At 32.5% G+C, this 27,839-nt stretch overlaps 1 protein-coding gene across 1 annotated transcript; it reads right to left on the minus strand.

Annotated features, from left to right (window-relative positions):
• Positions 1-27,839, minus strand: LOC139528947 (uncharacterized). The gene is made up of 4 exons (XM_071325194.1): positions 27,825-27,839; positions 22,142-22,295; positions 17,885-18,085; positions 1-2,592 (listed from the first exon to the last, which is right to left on the minus strand). The coding sequence occupies exons 1-4, from the start codon at positions 27,837-27,839 to the stop codon at positions 683-685; spliced, it is 2,280 nt and encodes a 759-aa protein (XP_071181295.1). The 3' UTR covers positions 1-682.

Below are 27,839 nucleotides of genomic sequence, written 5' to 3' on the forward strand. Positions count from 1 at the left end.
TATGAATTATGGACTAATATATTATAATATCTTTGCAATGTCGTTAGAAACTTTCTGGATGATAATATAAATAAGTAGCAAACATGCACTCCGAAAAAAAACTGGAGGCAAAATTTAGAAGGATTATCGATTCCTTTTCTCCTTGGACACATGTACAGCAGCTCACTTATAGAATTTGATACACGTAAAAGGAAATAAAGGAAAAAAAAACCAATAACCGGTTCAGCCTGAAAGCTATTACAAGTAGAGAATTCTTTTATCACAGTGTCACTGTTTTTGATGACGGTGCCAATACTAAAAGAATCGGAAAAAATATACACTTATTTAATGCAGTCTTGGACCCGAACAGTCACGGGTGTGTTTACACAAAAAAGTGAACAGTTTCTTTATCTTTAAACAGTTAAATAAAAGTAAATTCCATAAAAAAAAATGGTAATCAAAATCTCAAGATCGGTTATGTTAAGTACTTGTCTCTATTATTTCTTTGAATCTTCTTCGTCATGGTCTTATCAAAGTACGTTTCATGGGGTATAAATGTCTTATTAGCCCAAATGAAAAGTTCAGATCCAAACTTTTTTTCCTCTTCGATGCCATTCATAATCATAATAGCGAAGTTCTTTTTTACATTGACAGCGCTTTCATTTAAGTGTTCATCATGTTTATAATCTTCTAAAATCCGTTCTTACCACTGCTGCCATATTCTCTCTACATCCACTAAACAATCTCCTTTTCTTTCCGATGCTATTTTAAATACCTTATACATGTTTATTTTATTCTGTGCTGAATTTGGGTTCACTGTAAAAATCCAACTTGCTTTATGAACACCAAGAGAACGACAAATGGATAGAAAGCATAGCTCCATTTGTAAAACATTTGGTTCTTTTACATTTTCTTGCAGCCACATAACAGTCTGAGGACACTGATTTCGCCATGCATTCATTAAAAAGTTGGTATTTCTACAATCTACCTTCTTATCAATGATGAATTTCCATAACATCTCTAATACTACATTTCCTTCATTATTTTCCTTGCAAACTTCTTCCACTGCAGATTTAACCAGTGTGTTTATAGTTTCACAAATCTCTCTCTTGTCTTCTCCGGAATCACATATTGCCTGTAAAACCCTCTTAATAACATTGACATTTTCTTCATACATCATACTCAGCTGATTACAAGACTGGTAAAGCAACAGTGACGTGAAATGAAACGCCTCTAAATATTTGAATGTCTTATACCCAAGTCTATAATTTTCGGCTTTTATAATGGAACTTCTAACATCTTTAAATTGATCACACTCTGTCATTTCCATAAATGCCTCAAGAAATTTCTTATCCTGCAAAAGATGTGAAATACACAACGTTTTCACCGATTTGATAGCAAATTTAACTGAGGTTTTAAGATCTTCTTGAATGATGCTTATGATGTGTGAAGCTACCTTTTGATATAAACTAGAATCAATGCAAACCAATGGTTCATCAGTTGTATCAGAATATGGTCGGAAATAACTGACTATGCAGTTTAGGGAACATGTTGTTATAATTTCTTCAACCCCTTTTGCTTTGTATGATCTGAAGACAAAATCACGGATAACCTCTTGTTGAAAGCAAAACAGGTAATGAGAATAATTTGGATCCCATTTGTTAACCAGTATGCCATCTCCATTCTCATCTGTGATTCCCTTCTCATTTGTGATTGTTTCTATAGATACTTTATCAAATTCAAGTTTGCTTCCAAACAAAATCTTTGAAATAGTGCACATATAGTTCTTTTCTTTTTCATTTTCGTCTTTGTAAGGTTCATGTTCTTCAAGAACAGTACCATTCATGAGAGCGTGAATCAATATTACAAAATACATTTTGTCATGAGTGTTTCCGTTGTTTAAGCTTGATAAATAATTCATCAATACATTGGCTGGATTTGTGAAAAGTTCATCTTCAAACTCTGGGTGCCCCTTTAAAATAGAAACCAATGCAGGAAATCCTATCCTTTCATGTACACGAGTTTCCTCCATTTGTCTGAAAATGTTGTCTGAACGTTTTTCATCAATTCCAATTGCTTTCAGCATATTTCGTCTGGGATACATCCCAAAAGGTAAATTGATAATTTCTGCTGTTGAAAGCAAGGTATCACTTGCAAATAGCTCCTCAAGACACGCTTTGGTTTCTGAATGAACTGTAATCAGGATCTTTATTCCTAAAATATCTTTCCTTTCATTTACACATTTCAGAAGCATAAGATGCTCTTTGAATGCATATTTTGTTGGAATTCTTCCAAATAAGTCATCAAGAAATACAACAATTTTGTACCTAGAACGATGTTGTATGAAAAGACCGTAACCACCAAAATAATATCTTTCTGGATATTCTGTTGTTGGCAGCTTTATTATATCATAACCTGGGGTCACTGCACAGAACTGTTTTATCATTGCCATACCAATTGTAGACTTTCCAGAACCCTGGATACCTACTAAGATAACAATACCGTTATCTCTGAGTGCATCAGCACCTTGAGTGACTGCCTTGGTTTCCACAAATGATTCTGGGAGGGTCATTTGAACTATTTCTCTTCTTTCTGCATCCATTGAATATATATCTGAATAAGACAATGAACAAAAATTAATATTGATACGTCCTTATTGTGCATCTGGAATTGTTGCAAAAATAAAATGGGATTTTTATGAGACATTCAACTAGAAACTCTGTAGAAAAAAACATGAATGAAAATACCCGTAGGCGTCTAAATACTGTGTCAAATATCCGATTCCTTTGGAATGACAAACCAGAACATTTTCAAAATCTAAAACGAGTCCACACTCACCCATCCCAACAACAGTATTAAGTTTGTAGTAATTTGATCCAAGAATACTGGAGTTAGTACATACAATTCATAAAATGACTTATATTTATCTGACAGTCAAAGTATCATAACTCTGGAATGAAACATCATATGTTTTCTATATCGATCAGTGTGTTACCAATCATAACAATTATGTAAAGTTTTCAATGAATCAAGCAAACTCACGTCATGATACAACATATGAAAAAATACTTAAATCAGTTTTGAAGTATCATAAAAAAAACAAAAGGGGGCTTTCTTTTATCAACCCCAACAATAATGTAAAGTTTTTAGGAAATCAATTCAGGTATGTTTGGCATGTGAAAAATTGCCTTAATTCAAACAAATAGCTATAAAACAAGAGTCCCCATGCTGAAATGTCTAGCATGCTTAACCTAGCATGGTAGTACTTATGTTGAAAGTCTGCAACATTAAGATTGAACTACATGTAGAACATACGCTAAGCATTATCATGTTCCATGTAAATGATGTTAAGGTCAGATTATTCCATACAACAAATAAAATTGGCCTAATATCTAATGAACTGACAACATCACAAACAACTTAACATTGATCAATAAACCATAAAAATGAGGGGAAGGTCATATGAACCCTGCCAGACAGCCATGTTCATCTTACAATCATTTAATACACCAAATATAATTGACCTATTACTTACTGTATTTCATAAACTGACAAAACCATGACAACTTAGTATTGACCAACCTGCCATATAGACACCTACAATCATTCAATTCACAAAATATAGTGGCCCTATTGCCTATAGTATTTTAGAAATATACCAAACAAAAAGAACTAAACCTTGTCCAATGAACCATGGAAAAATATCAAGGCCAAATGAAACATGCCAGTCCTATATGTACAGCCTACAACCATTACATACACCAAATTTAGTTGATCTTTTTGGTTATATGATCAGAGATACAGACTTTGAGACAAAAATATAACCTTAATCACTAAGTCATGAAATGAGATAGAGGTAAATAATACTTTACCGCGGCGAGTAAGAACTCTTAATTGGATTTTTCTGACGATGTTAAACTTATTTGTAGATCATTTTTACTGTTTTAAGGATCTCTCTATCCATCATAGTTTTCAAGATAATAGGCAAACATTGAACAAAATGGAAAACGTCGTAATTTAAGGGCAATAACTCCCATAAGACAGTTTTGACGGAGATAGAGAAGAGCTCAACATTCTGAACATTATTTTCTCTTTTTATAGCGTTTTCAAAATAATAGACAAAACTTGCAGTTTATCCTTATGTTCTATTTTAAGCCATGTTGGCCATTTCAGTTAGCAGGCGGGGTCATCGGACACATTTAATAAACAAGATATCCCAATGATGATTGTGGCCAAGTTTGACAAAAATTGACAGAATAGTTTCAGAGAAGACTTTTGTAAAGTTAACGACGAGGAAGGACGACGGATGCCAAATAGGAATGGTCAGCTGAAAAAGCTTATGCCAAAGTTTCATAAAATTCTATAAAAGTTTGATAATGTATTTGATGTCTTCACAGTTCTAACCTCAGACAGTACCTATATAAGGTAACTGCAAAAGAAAAAAACTTAATCGTTTTATCAGTAAAATAGGGACAAATTAAATAAACATTTTTCCAATTATACTCTGGATACTGCTTTTTTATCACAATCATTTTGTCCAATTTAAATTAAATTCCATGAAGATTTTAGGACTTACTTATTTATATAAAAAAAAAACCACTTTAATTTAGAGTGTATCTGATTGTAAACTACAAAGAGCTAAGTCCCTTTATCAGTAACATATGGAAAAGCGAAAAAATATAATTTAAAAATCTTACTCTGAATAAATTCGTTTGATCATAATTAACTGTTGATAAAGAGATATGTCTTGTCTGTACGTAGTTTTGATAGTATAATACACATTTTGATATTCAAATAGCAATACTGATGATAGTCAAACATACAAAACATCCAAAGTCAATGAACCATGACTAACGTTAAGGGCTAGATACTTTCCGTAGACATAAGTGGTGCAAATGTTTACACAACAAGTGCATACTAAATATCATTGACTAACTATTAATGGTTCTCTTTAAACTGGCTTATCACAATTTTGTACAATAAGAATATTAAAAGCAATTGTTTTAAAGTCAACAGACCATCACGGAGGGAGCGGGGTCGAATAATCTGCATGGAAGTGAGATGTGATAATACTTATACAGCTGCATACCAAATATATTAATACACCATAAGTGGTAGTGCTCCTTACTATGAACTAAACACGAACCCTTACAAATTGATGAAGAAACCACCAATGATACCGGAAACAGCTCCATCAGTCTCAGTTTTTGACTCCGTGAAGGCGAGACAAACATTGTTCTTTTCAGATTTCATAAAAATTCCATGAAGGTTTGAAACAGAAATTGATGTTTGAAAAAGTTGTAAGGGGTTCCGCGGAACCCTGTATCTCGCCTACGATTGCTGCCGTCAGTGTAAAAATGTAATGTTGACTTATAAAGAGAGTTCATTTATCAGTAAAATATAGAATGTTAAAAAACATTCAAACTCTCTGAAATGCTATATCTTAGATTAGCTTCTGTCCAATAACAATCCACGAAGGTTAAAAAACTTATCATGTAAAAAAAAAATGAATCCAATACTGTCAGTAAAAGTAAATTGTAAAAAAAAGTTCCAATTATCAGAAAAATACTTAAAATGAAAAATGTGGTCATAATCTAGTTTCTGTCAAAATTTAATCAAATTCTATGAAGGTTTGACAGAATTATTGATGACTGAAAAACTTAAACTTAGACTGAATATGAATGTTAACTGTAAAAAAAAAGTCCATTTATCAGTAAAATACGGAAAAATGAAAATAAACATTTTCAAAATTTTGCTCTGGATACTGTATTTTGGTCATAAACAAGCTTCTGTCCAAATTTCATCTAATTCCATGTAGGTTTGACAAAGTTATTGGTATCCTAAAAAACTTTAACCACAGACTAAACATAAATATTGATAACGCCAACGACTAAATATAGGATCGCTATGTCTCCTTCAGGCACAAAATTCTTCACACGCTCTAGAAAAAGGGTTCAACTTGGACCTGTCATTGTAATGATAAATACTAGTCCAACGTTTGCAATTTAATTAGATCAAACAGAAAGCAAGAATGAGTCACCAACTTTGCTAGTCATGATTGAACTGATGTTGAAAATCTTTACGATAAAGGTACTACTACAAGTATTACATATACTTACTTACTAACTGCCCTTGTACGCCATTGGCCATTACATATACGTTACATTATCAATTATCCAAGTAAAGGAGATCAATGTAAGATGAATCCTAACAAGCAGACATGTAAACCTTACACAATCTAGAATTAAGTGAACTAGTGACAGATATCCCACTTGCAGAAAACAAGTTTGCTAAATGGGAATTTTATATGAACATACTATTAGTTACTCTTTGTATATTCTGAATATTCGGAGTCATATGGTTATGATTGCAAAAATGTTTCAATAAGCTATTATAAGCAGTTTAGAAAAGTTGCGGATATAACATGGGTACCCCCAAATAAAGCATTGGAAAAGTCATAAAAAAGTATAACAAAAATACCGAACTACAAGATATTTTCAAATAGGGGAAGTCCATAAAAACGGACAAAATCAAACGTCATCAATCAACGGAACGAGTGAAAAATAACCGTCATATCCGTGATTTGGTACAGGCATTTTCCAAATTTTGGTAAGGGAAACCCCACAATTGATTCATATAAAAAAACAAATTAAGAGATGCACAATAGCATTACATGATGAAGATTTTGAAAAAGTGTCAATTAATTGTAATAAGGTTTTAAGAAGGAGTTGCAAATAAAAAATGGGTACCTCCAAAATAATGCAATGGCAAAGTCCATGATTTGGTATGGGAAATCCCAAATATGATTCGGATTCAAAAACAAATTGTAGATGCACATTACGATTGTGAGAAAGTTTAAATAAATTTTAACTAGAGGCTTTTCAGAGCATGTGTCATTCACCTAGGTCTATGTGCAAAGAACAAAATAGACACTCTCGAACATCGTAGACTAAATTATAATTCATCACTAATATACCTTTTTTGCTGATAATTATTTTTCTGTTCACATTTTTTCTCTTTCTTCTATAGTTCTTTACAAAAAATTGGTAAAAAATTATCAAAACGGCAAGTGATATTATTAGAAGACAACTGTCAATTTCATCTATGATGACCTATTTGCAGATCATGTCTTTCTGACCAAATTGCTTTTTAAATGTTTTCATTTTTATTAAAGTTTACAAAATAATAAGCAAAAACACAAAACAAAATAGTAAAAATTGTTATTTAAGGCCAATAACTCCTATACGGAGTAGCATGACGTTTCCGACCAAGTTGACTTAATTATAGATCTTTTCTTGTTGATTTTTTTGCCATTTAAACTTTTATAAGTAGGCAACTTGCGATTTTAGTAATTAAATCTATTGGTAGATCTTGTTTTGCTGATCATTTTTCTATCTTAAAGTTGCTATTTATCTATTAGAGTTCCAAGATAATAAGCAAAAAACATAAAATATTGGTAAACTTTGTTGTCAAAAGGCAAGTATTTTAATAAGGAGACGACTGATTAGTTCAGCTATGTTTTATTTACTTATAGATCTTGTCTTGCTGATCAAATTTGTTTTTTAAGTTTCTGTTTTTCTGTCATAGTTTTCAAGATAAGAGGATAACACCAAAAACTGGTTAAATTCGTCATTTAAATGCAATTTTTATGTAAACAGACAATAGGTAAACAATATGAACATTTTGATCTGTCTAATTTTCATTATCTATAGCGGTTTTAAGGTAAATAGACAAAACTTGCATTTTACATCTATTTGTTTATTAGCAATGCTGGCCTTGTCGGTTTGTAGGCCAGGCCATCGGATATATTTGTAATCTTTATACCTCAATGACGATTGTTGTCAAGTTTTGTTAGGTTTGGTTCCATAGTTTCAGAAAATATTTTATTAAATGTAAGCAGACGGCGACGGACGACGGACGACGAGCTTCAAGTAATTGCAGAATTTTACTCTGGCCCGTTGGACGAGGTGAGCTAATAAGTGGGTTTGGAGGATTTCCGGATACAAAATGGGCACCTTCTTATATATCAGCGTAATTCATGCATTGTAAAGGAATCTAAAATAATGATAGGACCAAAAGTATAATAGGAGGTGCATAATGGCATTGTGTCATGCAGAATCAGTGAATGTTTGATAAAACTCAATTAACTGGTTAAGGGAGAGTTGCGGATGGGTGATGTTCACCACTTTAGTATTGTAGGGCAAAGTCTATGTTCTTTTATGGGAAATACCAGAATTAATTCTGATAAAAATGTAAAAAGGAGGTGCACGATGGCATTACATCATGATGAATCCATGAAAGTTTGATTGAAATCCATTCACTGGTTAAGGTGAAGATGGGGAAGGGTATGTCTATTCCCTATAATAGGAAAGGGCAAAGTTTATGTTTTTGAATAGGAAATACCCAGAAATCATTCTGATCAAAATGTCAATAAACAACTGCGTTATTCCATTACTTTGACATGACAAACCAGAAAAAAAAATTAAAAATCAAAAACCAGTCTACATTCACCAATCTTAATCGACTTATTTGTAGATCTATTGTGATGAAAATATGTGCTATATTTTGTTGCTCTCTTTCAATGATAGTTTCTACAAAAAAAATAATTAAAGTGAGTTACATGAGGCTCCCAAGAGGCTGTATCGCTCACCTGGTAAATATAAGCCATTAAGATATCTGTTTTAACTTTTACTGTAAAAAAAAGTTTATAATAAAAGGGAAGATGTGGTATGATTGCCAATGAGACCAAATGACGCAAAAATTAAGAACTATAGGTCACCGTAGGTCACCGTCCGGCCTTCAACAATGAGCAAAGCCCACACCGCATAGTCAGCTATAAAAGGCTCCGAAATTACAAATGTTAAACAATTCAAACGAGAAAACTAACGGCCTAATTTATGTACAAAATAATGAACGAAAAACAGATATATAACAGAGCAACAAACGACAACTACTGAATTGCAGGCTTCTGACTTGGGACAGGCACATACAGAATGTGGTGGGGTTAACTAGTTTGTTGACGCCAACCCTCCACTAATATGGGGTAGTTGTGCAACGGCACTACAAAGAGCAAACAAAACAAAACAAGAAACGAAAACAAACGACAACCACTAATATACGGGCTCCTGACTTGGGACAGCCACATATAGAATGTGGCGGGGTTATCCTAGTTTGAAGGGGCCAACCCTCCCACTAACCTGGGACAGTGGTGTAACAGTACAACAAAGGAACAAACTATATCAGTTGAAAAAGGCTTAACTAATCAGATGGATACAAATAGAAATACATCTAACAAAAACACAGAGTTGACGTGGACGTGTACTTGAACATCGAAACAACAAAAAGACACCGAGTGGATATCTCAGAGTACTCGCAGTTACTGACAGCTAGTTCAAATCCAATAAAAACTAATACAAAAATCATGCATCTAAGACTAAATTATCAGTACCCATCCAACATCCAATGGATTTAGTTTAAAGACGTCATAAACAGTCAGACAAAAACATATCCTTTTGCAATGCCAAGATACAGGTATCAATAGATTGTAGAGCTATGAATGTGCATATGTATATAACAATAATATTTAGTTTGATTTTAGTTTACTGATCACAAAATCAATATCATTATCAATAAGAACGATAGTCAAAGATCTTTTATTACAGTGTTGAAATGGTAACTTTTTAGAATAAGTTTTTTTTAAAGGATCGATAAGTTTACCTGGATCGCTTTTAAATTTCCGGGCTCGGTAACCGTAAAAATGAAGAGGTGCTAATAAACAGCTTCAATCATCTCACCACACCTCCAGTAAGTATATCTAGCATATTTACCTTTCTCTTTAGAGAAGAAGGCTTTAAATGAGTTGCAGCACATATATTTGCATTCAGATTTACCAAACGACCATTTATTCAAATAGGAAAACTTTTGTTTGATAAGATTGTGTGGAAGTGTAGTGTACACTCCAAAAATAGTCAACTCCATTTATTGCATATATTTCATTACAAAAACTTATTTGTAAATATTTCTTATTGATATTTTTGTATAACTTGTATTGGTGATTATTTTTACTGTTAACAGTTTATACTTATTGGTTAAGGTTTTTGAGATAATTGGCAAATAAGTTAAAACAAAATCTCTTTTAAGGCCTATAAATTCTATAAAAAATCTGACAATTTGTTCATGTTGATTTTTTTGTAGAAATTATTTTGCTTGTTTAAAAGAGGGACGAAAGATACCAAAAAATGTGACGATGATGTGTGTATCTTATTCATGCCAGTGACAATAAAATTACCTACATAATAGATGCTTACATGGGTGTAATTTACATAGGGAGTTTATGATGTTAAAAAAAAAGAACTTGTTAAAATATCAAAATAGTAGCCAATGCTTAAAATCTAAAACATATCTTTCATCTAGATATGATATCCAACTTTGCTCAGTATGATAAAACAAAATTCATATTAAAAAAATACATTATGAATTTAATATAATTGTTTTGTGCCATATTTTAAGATTTGTACCATTTAAATTTCAATGGATTACTCTGTAAAAACAAAATCCTATTCAGTTTACAATATTAAAAAATAGGAAATTAAAATGGATAAAAGGATTAACAAAATAATATTGCCTGAAGGAAATTTAAAAAAAAAAAAGAGTTATTAAAAAAAAATAATAAAAGCCATAATGGTGATATTAAAAGTTAAGACTTCATCTGATTCACTTGTTGTTTTTTTAAATTACTTTCACAATATCATGATCATTATATATTGTTGTTGTGCTTGTAAACGGGTGATTGTTGATATTATTATCAGAATATATCCTTTAATGTCCTTTTTCACTTTGAATATAGGCGTTTGATTCAAATCTCTACACTAGTATAACTGTCACTACATCATAACCAAAGGGATAGTCAAACTCATATATCGAAAATAAACTGACAACGCCATGGCTAAAAATGAAAAAGACAAACAATAGTACATATGACACAACATAGAAAACTAAAGAATAAACAACACGAACCCCACCAAAAACGAAGGGTGATCTCAGGTGCTCCGGAAGGGTAAGCAGATCCTGCTCCACATGTGGCACCCCTCGTGTTGCTTATGTGATAACAAATCCGGTAAATAGTCTAATTCGGTAGGTCACATTCATGAAAGGAAAGGGGATTGTAGTTACGATGTAAGGAACATATCCGATATCATTTGTGAAACGGTTATTCCATAACGGTCAACCAACTTGTGATGGCGTCCGTAAAATTTACGAATGGATGATTTCAACTTCACCATTTGGAACTCTTGGTTTAATAGCTTCCTTGTGAGCAGCAACTCTCTATCAAAAAAATCATCATAGGAAATGCAAGCACGGGAATATCGTATCAATTGGGAGATATATACCCCGTATGCAGGTGCTGCTGGAATGTTGCTACTTATAAGAAATAGAAAGTTCACAATTGGAAAGCAGAAATCATCTCATTGGTCGTAAAGTTTTGTTTTCAACCGACCATCATTGTCAATTTCTAGATGTTAGTCAAGATATGAGGCCGATTTAACTGTATCTGTTGTATCCTTTATCTCTAGTTCAATGGGATATATGCGTTCAACATAGTCACCATTGAATCATTTAGTGAAAGAACATAATCTATATAGCGGAAAGTAGAGTTAAAAGATATTGCTAACTTTTTATCTTTCTTCCTAAGAAGTTCCTGCATGAAGTCAGCCTCATAATAATAAAGAAACAAGTCGGCGCACAACTTGTTCCCATTTAAGTTACTCTCTATCTCTATAGTTTTTTTTGACAAAATTGCAAATTAGTTTCAAAGGAGAAGAATTTTAAAAAAGTTTACGACGATGGACGACGACGACAGTATCCCGAACGATGACAGACGCTCACCTGGTCCTTTGGGCCCTTTAGGCCAGGTGAGCTTAAAAGAATATGAACAGGAACATTATGTGATGAAAGTTTGATTGAAATCAATTCACTGTTTTAGGAGGAAGGGAATGTTCATTCCCTATAATAGGAAAGGGCATGTTTTATTATGGGAAACCATAGAAATCATTCTGATGAAAAAGTAAAAATAGAAGAATCTATGAACGTTTGATTAAAATCCAATAACTAGTTTAGGAGAAGTTGGAAAAGGCTGTGGGTATCCCCTATAATTTAAAGGGAGAAATATAATGATTAAATAAGTTTCCATGGTAAAAAATTTCAACTGATTCCTAATAGGAGTATTTAGCCCTTAAAGATGTAGTGCAGTGAGCTTTTCTCGTCTGAAATCGGCACGGTCTACCGGCGGGAACTCTTACTGCAATATTTCAAGACGTAAACATTCGGTAACATATGAAGGTAGTATCATCATTTTATTCCTCTGTTATCAGTAAGGCCTAATAAAATGAATTGATAAGTAAATGTGTCTGAATACCTACGAAAAGATCAATAGATTAAAGTGTTTTACCTCGTTGTTCAACTTTGTACTTGTTTGGCTTTATAAATATTTTGATATGAGCGTCACTGATGAGTCTTATGTAGACGAAACGCGCGTCTGGCGTACTAAATTATAATCCTGGTACCTTTGATAACTATCAACCCCATTTTCAGCGCATTGCAGACGACAACAATCATGAGTGGTTAAAATAAATGGGTAAAGTAAACAAAAAAGCGTTTTTAAAACATTCAACGCTAAAGAAAGACAGGGAATGACAAGGGAGAGTTTTAAACGATTCTACGAAAGCATTAAAGAGAGACAGAATCGCACGATGAAGGCGAAGGGGCGGCTAGGCTACAGACGGTAAAGGATCAAAATTATAACAGGATCAACACTGAGCCAGTTGTCATTTTGGAGGAAGGTTTAGTTGTAGAGGAAGGGGTATTGAATGCCGGAGAAGATGCGTAAAGAGACAGTCGACATATTGTAGAATTGGGAGTGTTGGCGGATGCACTGTATACTGGATACGCAGTAAGTGTGCCTGCTTCACCATGCTACAGCCATGATAAATAATGGATTATCAACTATAATTAAGGTGAGGTTCAAAATCTAAAAAAGTATGAATGTCAATGATAACCAATAAAGAGGGTAAACAGTGGGGCCACCAATTCCAGGTTCGTTCACCCTTAACTCCCACTTCCCTCCCTCTCTATGCCAGTTCCTTCTCCACTTTTTTCTTGCTACCGTCCCCTCTACCCTTGGCCCCCGCCACCATACCTGTTCCCAGGTCTTGACTCCTCTACTCCAGTGTTCCCGCATCCTCTATCCACCTCTTCATTATACAATTTTTTTTCGCAAATGAATCCGTCTTATTCTAGCATATGAAATAATTCAGTCCGGTTAGCCCGAGACTTTTCTGACGTCCAACAACAGCTATTTAGCAAGAAATAACTAGGCCTAGGGTCATGGGACCTCATGTGTTCTTGTCATAACATGCACAAGAACACCGAACAGGGTATATCAACCTAGAAACATAAATCTGGATCTCATGAAATACAGAAACATTTGTCAAGATAAATTATATTATGGCCAGTCCAAATAATACATTTTAATTTTATATTCTCATCCTCTTCCATGTTTTCTGAACAGCAAACTGTTCATGAATTATTCCATTTTAAAGCAAATATGTGCAAATTCTTTCAAATTCAGGCAATTCTAGCATTAATCAAAAAGAAATAAATATCCCTCCCCATAAATTTAGTGCCAAAGTGGCAGAAGGATTAGAAACTAAAATTTAATTTTATGTGGCATAAATTCTGTGTTAATAGACAATAGACAATATATTTATTTACTGATCAAGGGCCTACAGGGTGCAATTACATACCATTACAATTATGATTGAAAGCATAAATACAATACGTACATTTTGTGACATTATTATAATATCAATTGTTTGTGTATCACATTCCTATGGTCCCATCTTTTTATATTCTGGATAAAATAGCAGTTCGACGTAAGAGATGACTCAGATTAAAGTTTCACCACAGTTCGTAGTTAAAAACTACATATCAGGGACCGGGCAAAATTTATTGGGGGATTGGGACCGGTGCTAGGCTATATCATGGTTTTTAAAAAGTCTGTCCCAATCTCTAAAGGACAGAAAACACACAATTATGTGCACAATTACTTGCATTTCTATATGGGTCATTATCAAAAAACATGCAAATTTCGATGAGGATAAATTTTCGAAAATGATGTCATTGTTTTAAAATATTTAAATATGTCCTCCAATTCTATAATATGGTAGCAACTATTTTCAGAAATATGCAATGAGAAGAATGAAGAGTCACTTCGATTTTAACAAATTTAGGTCATCCTCTGATAGAAACATGTCAATGGTGTTACCAATATAAATCATGAATTAAGTTACTAATACACATTGTGAATATCAAACAACTGTTCCAATTTGTTGTTAAGGTTAAAATTACTATCCATTGACATTATTTTTATAGGTATGCATTTTTATCTAAACATAAATTTCAGAATAAATTGTCGTAAAAAAGTTGGCTGTCATAATTATGGCCGTTGTAATTATTAAAAAATACACCTAAAAATTGAATTATATGTAAATTGTGTAAGATTAAATGATTAGATAATGCCTAATCCTTCGTATACGACCTTAAACCACTTTCATTTATTAATAGAAAATAAAAAATATGGCATTTTTATATAGTAACACCACTGACCCTTCAGTAACTCCAATGATACAAAAGTATCACCATTAACAACAAATTTCAAATTTTACTGTTATTAAGTAAGGAACACAAAACAAAGAACACTGAGCAATGAAAAAGAAGAAAAAATGATTCTTAGGCTAAAAAATCGTAAATCATATAACATCAATAACTAAAATTGGCAATAGTGTTACTAAATAGTGTCATTGGTGTTACCAGCATACATCAATTTGTGAAAACTGTGTATATGTAATACTATTTCATAAATAATATGGTTTTTCGCTTGTTAAACGTGAAAGAAACACATAAAAATGCTGATTGTCATAATATATTCAGTGGTGTTACTAAACTGGTCAGTGGTGTTATTTTTATTAAAGTGGTCTCACCATTGACTGTAACACCATTTATTTTCAGGTGTATTTTTAGATTTAGTTACAAAATAAGTGTCCCATTCCCCTATTTTATATGTTGTTCCTGGTGCATATTTCTGCAATCAATATCTTTTCATTTTTCAAAGTTCAGGAAATTTTTCGGAAAATGATTTTTATAAGGGAACACCATGGACACTATTTTCATTTACGATATAGCTTTTACTCACTTTTAATATTTTTTCACTAAGTTTCATTGTTTTCTTTTTGGGAGAAACTATTGTTAATGCTGAAATCTTGAGAAAGATAACTCTTACCCAACCAATTGTCATTTGGTTACACCAGTGACTTAAAGAATGAGACTCTTCTTTTTAGTGAAAAAAATTATTATGAAACCAACACGCACCTCATGCACCTCCCAAGTCATTAAAAACTGTTTGTATGTATCAAAATGCAATAAATAGTGATAAATCCTAATAACAAATGATATGAATAATAGTCCTATTTCATGTCTGAAAGGTATTATAGTAAAAAAATAACAGGTAATTCTGGCTATATCCAAGGGTTTAAGAAAACATTAAGGATGTTTTTATAACATTACATACTGTAAACTGTAAATAGTGTATCACAAAACATTCATATCTAACATATACAAGTGTTATTTAGATATATTTTCATGTCTGTGGTTTGGTTTTTTGTTTAAAACTAAAATAACATAGTTTTGCATGATTTTTGATAATGACCCATATATGCCTTATAATTACATGTATATGTACAAATGCACAATGTCCAAAATAATTTCTTTATTCAATTCAACATTATTTTGAAAAGTATTGTTTAAATGACAGTTGCGCCATCATTCGCCCACAAATATTTTTGCTGAAACAAACTCAATATATCTTTGAATACAAATGAATGTTGGTTGCTTAACTTCCAGTTGCAACCTTTTAATGCAAATTTCAGCATAAATATATAAGGGTGAGAGATGTGGCTCCACCATCATTTGATGAAAAACAATGCAAAATTTACTTAAAAAATCAGCAACATTCAAGAATTTTTTGACATCACCGACTTACAGTTACGTAAAATAAATAGATAGTGAAACTGGTAAAGATGATCTAGTTTCATAAACTAAAGATTATTGAATGAAAAGAGCTTGGTTTGAATTACATGTAAGCAGAGCATATTTGAAGTTCTGTTGGAATAAGTAAGGAGTGATTTTGAAACCATTTATTTGTATTCCGCACAAAAAAGTGAAACTCGCATTTCTCCTGTTTCTCAGCCTCAATATATATACATGTATATTTTATCTAAATCATTCATTCAGTTTATGTTAATGTACATGTACATGTAAACTGATTTTTTTTCCGATACCATGTTCAAACCTTGTATGTAAGTTTACTAACCATGTACCAACTTGTAAAAGACACAAAATAATTTGGGATACTATCACAAAGCTCGCATAAGGTATGTTTTAGCACACATGCAAATCTTATAATATATACAGTGTAATATTGACTTCTGTATGGTAGACATTTCTTGTATATACTTAATTTGTGACCTTGGCTGCCACCTCTTTTACTAGATACCATGTTCAACATAATGTTGATCCCAGTTTTGATAATTAATGCAAAAGTTCAAAATAATTTGTTGGCCACCCCAATATTTGGTCCCATTTGGTACCATGACAGTAATTAGATACATGTATGGTCCTTGACCTACATTTGAAGAGATCAAGTCAATGTCTTGTTACTATGTTTTCCAAGACGGAAATTTGTAAGTGTGTATTTAAAATATCTTCCAGACACCAAACTTTGAATTTGAAATGAACAAAATCTACAACAGTTTAAAATACTTACGGTCCCTTTACGAGTAGAATCTGACCTTGGATGACATTAACGTACATTTATGTAACTTAGTTGACTCCTTATTTCTGCTAAAAGTGTCTATTTATCTGTGATTATGGTTATTGGCAAAAACATGGAAATTAATCAAAAATCGTTGTATAAGGACTATAACTCATTAAGAAGTATTCCACTGGTTTCGGTCACATCGACATGTTTGTAGACCTTGTATTGCTAATCATTTTTACCTTAACGATCTCTACATATCTATTACAATATTCGAGATACTTGGCATAACTTGAAAATTGTCAAATCATCAATAAAGGGCAGTAACTCCTTTAGGAGTCATCTGATAATGTTGGTGAAAATATAAAGTAGGTTGATCTAGACATTCTGAATAATTTTAACCCCGTCCAATTTTTTTTTTTTTTTTTTTTTTATAGTTTTCAAGATATATAACAATAAATGATATTATCCCAATGTTCTATCTTAAGCCATGACAGCGATTTGTTTACAGGAAAAAACACAAACTTTTCATCGGAAACCCTATGGATCATTTTCACAAGTTTGGTTGAAATTGGTTTCAGTTGTTTCATATGAGAATTTACGTGTTTTTAAATGGACAGTCGATACATCTTGACATTCTAAACATTTCCGTCTGATCTAGATATCCTTTATTTACAACGGTTTGCAAAAACATATTCAATACTTGCATTTCTACCTATGTTTATTTTTAGCTAGATGGCCATGTTGGTTAAAAGGCAAGACTATGAAATACAACTTTTTATACAATATACCACAAGGATGATTGTGGCCAAGTTTGGTTTCAATTGGGCTACAATTGTGATAGGAGACGATTTTTGTAGGCTACAACAGACATCGAATGATTACTCTCAATACCGAAGTTAATTGAATACCTAGCATTGAATATAAATGAGCAATTGAAGAAATGACTAGGAATAATGTCTTTTTTTTGTTGCTTTTTTCATATTGGGTTGCTGTTTCATTAACATATAATCCATATTTCTTTTTCAAACCTACTTTGCTGTTTTCCCGTGAACGTTTTCATCGCATTTCCATGCTCTTCTCCTTTTATTTTTAAAGGACCAGTGTTTTGTTCAAGGTTTTCAAATCTTTTAATATGCTGGGCCTGGATTTCTCCTAATTTGTTAGTTTCCGTTTTGGATTCAGTTAGCTGTTTGCTGTGTTCTTTTACTGTTTTCTCCAATCCTTCTGTGTGACCTAAAAAAAAAAACATTGCAGCATTAATTATAGCATATTAATTATATTTATAAAAAAAAACAATTCTACCTAATATTAACAATATTAGTCATGCAGAAAAGTCTTGTCTGCTTTACTGATCACGACTGGATCTAAATTAAAAAAATCTTTGAATTAGGTCTTAATTTAGGCATTGGGACACTTAACATTAATAAATGAGCAACAAAATAAGATTAAGCCAGGGAACCCTTTAAGACAAACATATATACACATTACACCAATCCTATACACTAAATATAATGACTTGACCTATTACTGATATCTAACTACAGACTCAAAAGTGAGTAAAACACTCATATTGAGTCTGTAGTTAGCTATCATTAATAGGTCAATTGGTACATGACGGTTTTGCATAAAACCCAATACAATCATTTAAGAACAAAAACTCATATTATGAGTCAACTGACAATTTTGATCATTTTAACTTATTGACGATCTTATTTTGTTGGTCATTTAAACTTTTTACAGTTTTTCTCTATCTCTTAAAGTTTAAGCAGAAACACAAAAAAGAATAAGAATCATTATTGAAAGGAATTGACACATAAAAAGATTATTTCAACATGGTTAGCTTATTTACAGAACTAAGCTGACTTATTGTTTTTACTGTTTAAAGTTTTCCTCTATCTATAATAGTTTTCAAAAATGTCCAAAGAACCCCCCACCCCCCCACCCCCCCCCCCACCCCCCCAAAAAAAGGTAAATATAGAAAGGATAGACTGATTGATGTTTTTGAGAGTATCAAATCATTTGTTGGTCTTATTTAGCTGATTTTTTTTCTAGTTACAGTTTCTCTATGTCTACAAAGTTTCTGCAAAATTGCGAAAAATGGGTATACTTTGTCATCCAAATACAAATACTATAAGGAGTCACTGATGTTTTGACCATGTAAATTTATTAGTAGATCTAATTTTGCTGATCATTTTTGTTATTTACAGTTTGTCTCTCTCAACAATAGTTTCTGTCAAAAAGTCCCCCAAAAAAGGGTAAATATAAATAATAAGATGTGGTATGAGTGCCCATGAGATAACTCTCCATCCAAGTCGCAATGTATAAAAAGTTAACAATTATAGGTCAAAGTACGGCCTTCTACACGGAGCTAGATGTTTTATCTTATCATAACGACTTTTCTTACAAATATAGGTTATTTTTTGTTTCAACTTAGCAATATAAGGGGAGATAACTTATCTAATTGAACATTCATAGGAATCTTTACATTTTGTAACAAGAAAACGTCGAGTCCTGTTACCCCAATATTTCCTTTTTTTCTGCAAAGTTCTTTACAAGAGATATTTTCTCATATCTTAACTAAAAAAAATCCATGGTTTTGTTTTCTTTCTATCACACAAAATTGTTTTTTTCAATTTGAAATCGATACAAAATCTGACAATTTTACACAACTTGTAGCTTGAAAAATACCTCCGTGACCAATACATTTTATTATATTTTTGAAAAAAAAAACATGATAAAATTTTGCAAATTATACAAAATTCCATCAATATTAATTTAGACTTCTGTCTATATTAAAGGCAATTTTAAACTCAAATAAGGATAAGTTCTGTCGTTATGGACATTATTTAGGTGTTGACATCCTAAAAAGTAAAATCACAAAAATACTTAACTTAGAGGAAAATCAATTCGGAAAGTCCATAATCACATGGCAAAATCAAATAACAAAATGCATCAAAAACAAATGGACAAGAACTGTCATATTCCTGACTTGGTACAGGCATTTTCAAATGTAGAAAATGGTGGATTAAAGCTGGTTCTATAGCGCTAACTCTTTCACTTTAATGACAGTCTCATCAAATTCCGTTATATTTACATTGATGCGTTAAATAAACAGACACAATAAATAAAATAGTCAAAATATGGGTACATCAGTCATCATCGTATAACAATTTTAAAAGGAACAATTTAACAGAACACAAAAACATCTACTATCTACGAACACATTCATTGATTTGAGTGTCTGACGTCAGAAAATTTTATACGTCACATAAATTTGGCGTTCAATGTGCATACAAACAATTTTAAAATTTACATAGGCAATGTTAGCATACAGGGTTAAAAAATCAAAAGTATGTAAGAATAAATTTCAGAAATAGACCGAGATTTAAACTAGTCCAAAAGTTATATATAGAATTTATAAGAATCCACAAATAGTTAATTCCACTACGTGATTGAATGATTTTGACGTTTGTGGTTCAACGTATATTGTAATTCATAATAGAAATATATCATAATGACATATAGTAGAACAATATCATACTGACGGGATCTTTTAAAGTACAGAGTCACGTTATAAGAACAAAAGAAATACAAAAAGTCGCATATACAAAACAAACCACCAACAATGAAAGCCAATACAAACACATTGACGAGATGTATAAGTACCAAGCCACCTCAAACGGATATCACATAAAACCATTCAACAGTAAAAGTAATATTAATAATAGAACAAAGACAAATGAAAGAACTAAAAAATACGTTGTTAAGATGATAAACAACATCATTACGTAAAACATTTCTGTTTGTGTCAGATTTCCTCTATCTATAACGGCTTACACAAGAATAGACCAAATCTGACTGTACCTGTAGAAAACATATTTCAACCGGAACAGCACATCCTAAATTTTACGGTGATGTTGTTTACCGAGCACTGAAATTTAGATACGATCCGGGTAAACTTATCAATCCTTTAAATAAACTTATTCTGATAGGTTACTAATTCAACACTGTAATTAGATCTTTGAATATTGTTTTTATTGGTATAAATATTGATTTTTTTATCAGTAAATTAAAACCATACTAAATATTATTGTTATACACATATGGACTTTCACGGCACTGCAATCTGCAGCTACCTATATTTTAGCATTGCACAATGTTTTTGTCTGAATGTTAATGACGTCTTTACACTAAATCCATTGAATATTGAATGTGTACTAATTGACATTTTAGTTTGAGATACATGATTTTATTATTAGTTGTTATTGGCTTTGAACTAGCTGTCATTAACTGAGAGTCCTCTCAGATCTGTGTTATTTTTGTAAGGGATGTATAAATACCCTGCCACGTTCGGTTTTTTTTTTATTTAGATACTTTTCTTCTATGTATCGATCTTATGAGTTAAGCCCTTTTCAACTGATGTGTATAGTTTGTTCTCATGTTGTGCTGTACCAGCACTGTATCAGATTAGGGGAATAATTGAGCGCTCACAAACATGTTTAATACCGCCACATTCTGTATGTGCCTATCCCATGCCAGGAGCCTGTAGTTCAGTGGTTGTCGTTGGTTTATGTCTGTCGTGCGTTTTTCGTAAATTGTAAATTGTTCAAGAAATAAATTAGGCAGTTAGTTTTCTCAATTGAATTGTTCATTTTTCCTGTCGGGTCTTTTTATAGCCGACTATACGGTATGGGTTTTTCTCATTGTTGATGGCCGTACGGTATCCTATGATTGTTTACAACCACTTCATTTGAACTTTGGTGGGTAGTTCTCTCATTGGCAATTATACCACATCCCTTTATTTGTATATACATACTTGCATTTTTTTTTATTCTCGGGGGCCAAGTTTGTTGGCCTTATAAACAATAATTTTGTTTCTGATTACCCTTCCCTAGCACGCGTAAAGTCTGGCTGTTTTCCCTGTATGAGACAAAAACCTTTTTCAAAATAACATGTTTTGCCTTCCTATATTTTTCAACATGTTAACGGAAAAACATGTATTATCTTATTTGAATTTATCTTGGCGTTTGGTATTTTTGTTATGTTTAGTTTTTCATAAAGCCTTTGTAGAAAAGATCATCGAACACAGTTTTTAAATTATAAACCCTAAGGATGATTGCAGCCAATTGTTGGTTCGATTGGCCATGGATTGCCGGAGGAGAAGATGATTTTCAAAATATTACCAAACGGCAACATCGTTCACAGACAACGAGTGAGGCAACTGCTCACAAAACCCAAATTTATTTGATACCTAGCATTTAATATAAAAATCCTTTTTTTCACACCTACTTTGCTGTTTTTCTTTCAATTCTTTCATCTCCTTTCCATGTTCTTCCTGTTTTATTTTCATAAAATCCGTTTGTTGTTCAAGGTTTGCAAATCTTTCAATCTGCTGGGTCTGGATTTCACCTAATTTCTTAGTTTCCGCTTTGGATTCGTGTAGCTGTTTAAAAATATTTTAGCATTATTTACAGCATAATCATAATGCAAAATAAGCATATCTAATATCAAAAACAGTGAACATACATTCTTTTTTTGTACTGTTATACCACTGTCCCATGTTAGTGGGAGGGTTGGGATCCCGCTAACATGTTTAACCCCGCTACATTATTTATGTATGTGCCTGTCCCAAGTCAGGAGCTTGTAATTCAGTGGTTGTCGTTTGTTTATGCGTTACATATTTGTTTTTCGTTCATTTTTTACATAAATAAGGCAGTTAGTTTTCTCGTTTGAATTGTTTTACATTGTCTTATCGGGGCCTATTATAGCTGATAATGCGGTATGGGCTTTGCTCATTGTTGAAGGCCGTACGGTGACCTATAGTTGTTAATGTCTGTGTCATTTTGGTCTTTTGTGGATAGTTGTCTCATAAGCAATCATGCCACATCTTCTTTTTTATTTACAGTCTTGCCTGCTTTACTGATTATTTAGAAATAAGAAGATGTGTGTGTGTGTGTGATTGTCAATGAAACCAAATGTCACATAGGTGAACACCTGTAGGTCACCGTAGAGCCTTTAACAATGAACAAAACATATACCGCATCGAAATCTTTAAAAGGTCCCGACATGACAATGTAAAACAATGCATATGAGAAAACTAACGGCCTGCTTTATATACCAAAAAAAAAATATGATATACAGCAACAAATGACAAACACTGAATTACAGGCCCTAGACTTTAGATAGACACATACATAATGTGGCGGGATCATACATGTTTTCTGGAACCAAATCGTCCTTCTTACCTGGTACAGTCGTGTAACAGAACAACATACGAACAACCTATAGAAATCAGTTGAAAAGGGCTTAACTCATCAGATCGATATAACGCACACTAAACCCTAACAAAAACGCAAAAGACACCAATTACAGATCTGAGAGAACTTGCAGTTACTGAAAGATATTAAAAAGACAATAAAAAGTAATAAAAAAAAACATGTGTCTAAAACTAAAACATCAATCAACTTTACACATTCAACATCAAATGGATTTAGTGTAAAGACTTCATTAACTGTCAAAATATGACCTTGTACAATGCCAAAATATAGTTATCGACAGATTGTAGGACGTTGATGTGTGTATAACAATAATATTATTTTGGGTTTAATTAATTGATAAAAAAATCAATATTTATACCGATAAAAACAATATTCAAAGATCTAATTACAAAGTTAAATTAGTAACCTTGTAGAATAAATGTTTTCAAAGGATCCATAAGTTAACTCGGATCGTATCTAAATTTCCGTGCTCGGTAAACATCACCGTAAACATTAGGATGTGCTATCCCATTTGTAAAAAGTCTTCTACGGTTACAGTCAAACTTTCAAACCCAATTGTTTCAAGTAATTTGTGGTAACAGGCTCATTGACTCCTCAATAATCTAGCAGTAATAAATAGATCACGTTCATGGAAATCCAAAACGTCACTACAGACACAGGCATAGGAAACAGTTGTGATATATTAATACCGTAAGATGGTGCCAAAGGAACGTCACCATCCATAAAAGGAATATAAGCAAGAGGGAACGAAATATCGTCCCATATGTCTTAAATGTTTTTGAAGAGTTTCCCGTGTAAAACTGAAATATCGAAATCTAGGAAAGGGCAGGTATTATCGTTTATATTTGATTTATTAAAAGTAAGTTCCTTTGGGTAAATTTCGGCAGTATATTTAGAATATATTCTTAATTATCTAACAAAATATATCATTAAGATAGTGTTGTGGAATTTGTCAATTGAATTGAATTTAGACGACCCATTTACTGAATTTGGCCATAAACTGTGATTCATAACAGTACAGGACCAAGTCTGATATCTAAGGGGCGCAATTGGTGCCCATAGGAATACCATAACCAAACGTACATAAATGTTGTCATAGGGAAAATCAGCTTCAATCATCTCATCACAGCTCCAGTAAGTATATCTAGCATATTTACCTCTCTTAGAGAAAAAGGCTTTTATAAGTTGCAGTAAATAAATTTTCAATCAGACTTTTAAATGTTTAAATGACCATTTACATGTAATTAGATAAACAAAAATCTTTGATCAGATTGTGTAGAAGTGAAGTGTAAAGAGTTGAAAAGTCTAAACTGTCAACCGTATCAAAATGACAACTAAAAGCAAGTTATTTATCTAAAACATTTAAAGTTTACACTCCAAAAATATTTAATTCCACTATTTTCATATATTTTATTACGAAAGTAAATGATACGTTCTTTGAAAGTAGTTAAGATGCTAGTTAGAAGCATTGGAAGATTAGTTGTAGAAGAGTAAATACAGGACGAAATGAAACGATATTTTCCAGGTTTTTAACCAATACATAGAAGGGACATTCAAATGTTCAGAGGAGGCCTTAAGCTGATATGTGGTAATGATATGATTGTTTACTATATGACTCTCTGTGGAGCGCACGGACTTGAATGTAGAAGAATTCATAATTTCATTCTTAAGAACTTCCGTGTTGTATTTACGTCATACGACCACCACATTGTTGGCTACTTTGTCGGCTGGTACGAAGACAAACCGCTTTGTGAGTACTTGAAGTTTTTTTTTCTTTTTCTAGAAATAGGCGTAATGTTTAACCCTTTTATTAATTTCAAAATTATTTTCAAAATATGATATTCGAATATCGATAATGTTAAAACATATATTTAAATAAGAATCAAGAGATTTTTTATCAGATTTTCCCCGTTTAGTTCAATTGATACAATACGATAAAACGGTGTCTTTTATTGACCTTATAGTTTTAAATTTGATGCTGGCCGAACGAACGGACGGATGCACAGACCAGAAAATATAATATTCCCCTCCTAGCATAATACAGAAATATGATTAGAAAAAAGCTAGTCGAGCATACCGTTTCAGTGGGATTTCCAGTGACACTAGAACAATAGAAAAGTGACTCTTCTTATGAAAGAGATAAAAAAAGGTCAACAAAAAAGAAAGAAAGACAATTAACACATAAAACTCGATATGCATAGGGATGAATATCACTTAAAACACAAAACCATAATATAACTTTTATACAACCACTATAAGTAAAGCATAATTTAAAGCTGAATTTGTTGATATATGATTTTTTACTTGCCAAATATACTGTTAATTGAACAATTTATTGTTCAACATAGGGTGTATAAAAAACTGCCAATCTTGACTGCATATTTTTCGGTTTTACGTGCATATTAAAGTATAAACAGTGGCAGTTCCAGAAATTTTCCTAAGGGAACGACCATTAAAAAAAGGGGGGTATGGGTTTTTTCTTTAAAAATATTATGATCCCAAAGATAAATGTTGTTGGTAATACTTTTATGCAAACACTACATATAGGAAAGTATATGTTAAATCTGAATTTATTAACACATGAAAAATGTTTGACTTGGACAAAATAAACATACCCCCTCTCCCCCGTTTTGAAGTTAAATGGTTTAAAACCTAAGGGAATGCCCACTGACTGCCTGAAAGGGAGCCCGCTCCAGTCCTGCTTCAGTGATTTTGTATATAATTAACCAAATTTGTCTCAAACTGAAAGGGGCGGCCGGGAACCCTGCCCCTATTCGACTCTGATGAAAGTTTGTAAAACAGGCGGGTATCATGCGAGGAGCTATTTTTATAATAACTTTGCTAGTTATCTGACGTCCAACACCTGTTTTGCCAGACAAGCACGACCCCAGCTTGTCTGGCAAAACAGCCGTTTGGCGTCAGGGTTATCTCGGGCTATAACTTGCATATCGTATTAATAAACAAATCAAATCTTTATTTTGTCATAAACTTTGTGAACTACAATGTCATGCAAACTGAAACCAAAAGCCCATCCTTGATAAAAATGTCAAGTGTGCCAAATGTGGAATTAAGACGGCAAACATATCGTATCATAATATGAACAAGCCAGTGGAGTTTTTTTTTAGTTGGTAACAAGACAATCATAGCTTATGATTCTTGGACCGTCTCTGTCCTAGTTGTAACATTTCTTTAGAATGCAACTGTGTCAAACCCCAGGGTCCTTGACAAAAAAGAGAAGGTCGGACACTTGTCAAATATGTCATAATACAACTTAAAAAAGTCACGAAACTTTAGGCTAAAATTTAAACTGCGGCCTTATTTTAAATGACATTGATGCCAAAACATATGATATGTTAATGTTCAAAATTGAATATACAGATGAACTTCCGTGGGTCTTTCCTTTCCCTCAGTGACTAGAATTTTCTAAAAAATCACCTAGCCAATTCTTTTGAAAATGTACTTCGATGCTAAATTGAAAGAAATTGCCGATGACACATTTAAGTTTTGGAATGATTTTATTCACAGAGACTGTTTCTCATTGATGTACATTTCTTTGCTCTTGTCTTTTCGGAGTTTAAATTGGGAATTACAAATTGCTGCATGAAAGAGACTAGCTCCACATTTCTATGCATATGTCGTCATATGTACTTAAAAGTCATTCCATAAAACGTCCGTTTGATATTCTTTCAATGCCAGAATTGTCTATTACCCAGCTGAGAGCTAGTGATTTTTCTGCCAAAATTACAAGGAAAAACTGGCTGCAACTTGCACTGGATCAGGCACTTGAATCTTACATCGATCTTGATGTTAAGCGGTTAGTTTAAAGGCCCCTCCGGAACTGTTGGATTCTATGACAGTCTTCCTTCCATACAGAACATCGCTGCAAAATAATTTGAACATATTCAATTAGGTGATAATAATATCATTTGGCAATCTAAAGAGAACCTTAAAATATTAGACCAATGTTTGAACAGAGAAATACCCTAAAAAAAAGAGCCATTTTGCTAGACAGTACTAGTGAAATTGAAAAAACTAGTTAGTTGCATGTCCCTTTATCTTTTGTTTCAGTTAAAAGTAAATGTAGATCAGATCTTTGGTTCTAACCAAAATTTTAAACCGGTATTTGGAATTCCAGTTTTGTGATTGCCAAATTTAGCTGCCCCCTGCAAACCGAATGGTTGTTAACACAGATAAAAATAATCTAAATTTCGTAATATTTTCAGCCGACAACCTCGACCCCCACCCCCTAATTTGTTGGCATTCAGTATGTCATATTGTGTATTTATTATGAAACTTGCCAAAATTAGATGAACTTCTAGTAAATTTCTACGATATTCTTTATCATTCGACAAAATACCATGCATCTGAATTAAATTGTTTACTATTTGAAAAAGCGCGCCTTCTTTTACTTTACCTCCCTTTATTTCTCGTAGCAACACAAATAAAAAAAACTGCCAATCTTTGCTGCATATCAATTTTTTCCACAGATAAAAATATATATCATGCAACATTATCAACTTTACAAATTGGAAGAAAATCAATGTGTTCCAACCATTGAACAGTATTAAAAAAAAATAATGAAAGGATGGCATGATTACAAGTTTGAACTCTGACGACACTAAAAATCGAAAATTCACGCATTTACCTATCATATGAAGAGACGATGAGGTGATAAATTAAAAATAATAATTTACCTGATTCATTATCAT

The sequence above is a fragment of the Mytilus edulis genome, chromosome 6 (genome assembly GCF_963676685.1).
Source record: "Mytilus edulis chromosome 6, xbMytEdul2.2, whole genome shotgun sequence".
NCBI lineage: Eukaryota > Metazoa > Mollusca > Bivalvia > Mytilida > Mytilidae > Mytilus > Mytilus edulis.

Bases quoted from the DNA above. Each gene is read 5' to 3' on its own strand.
- LOC139528947 (XM_071325194.1), bottom strand. The intron at 18,086-22,141 runs GTAGGTGTGAAA...TTTTTTTTTTAG, and splicing joins ATTGAAAGAAAAACAGCAAA to GTCACACAGAAGGATTGGAG. The intron at 2,593-17,884 runs GTAGGTTTGAAA...TGTCTTATTCAG, and splicing joins GTTCACGGGAAAACAGCAAA to ATATATATTCAATGGATGCA.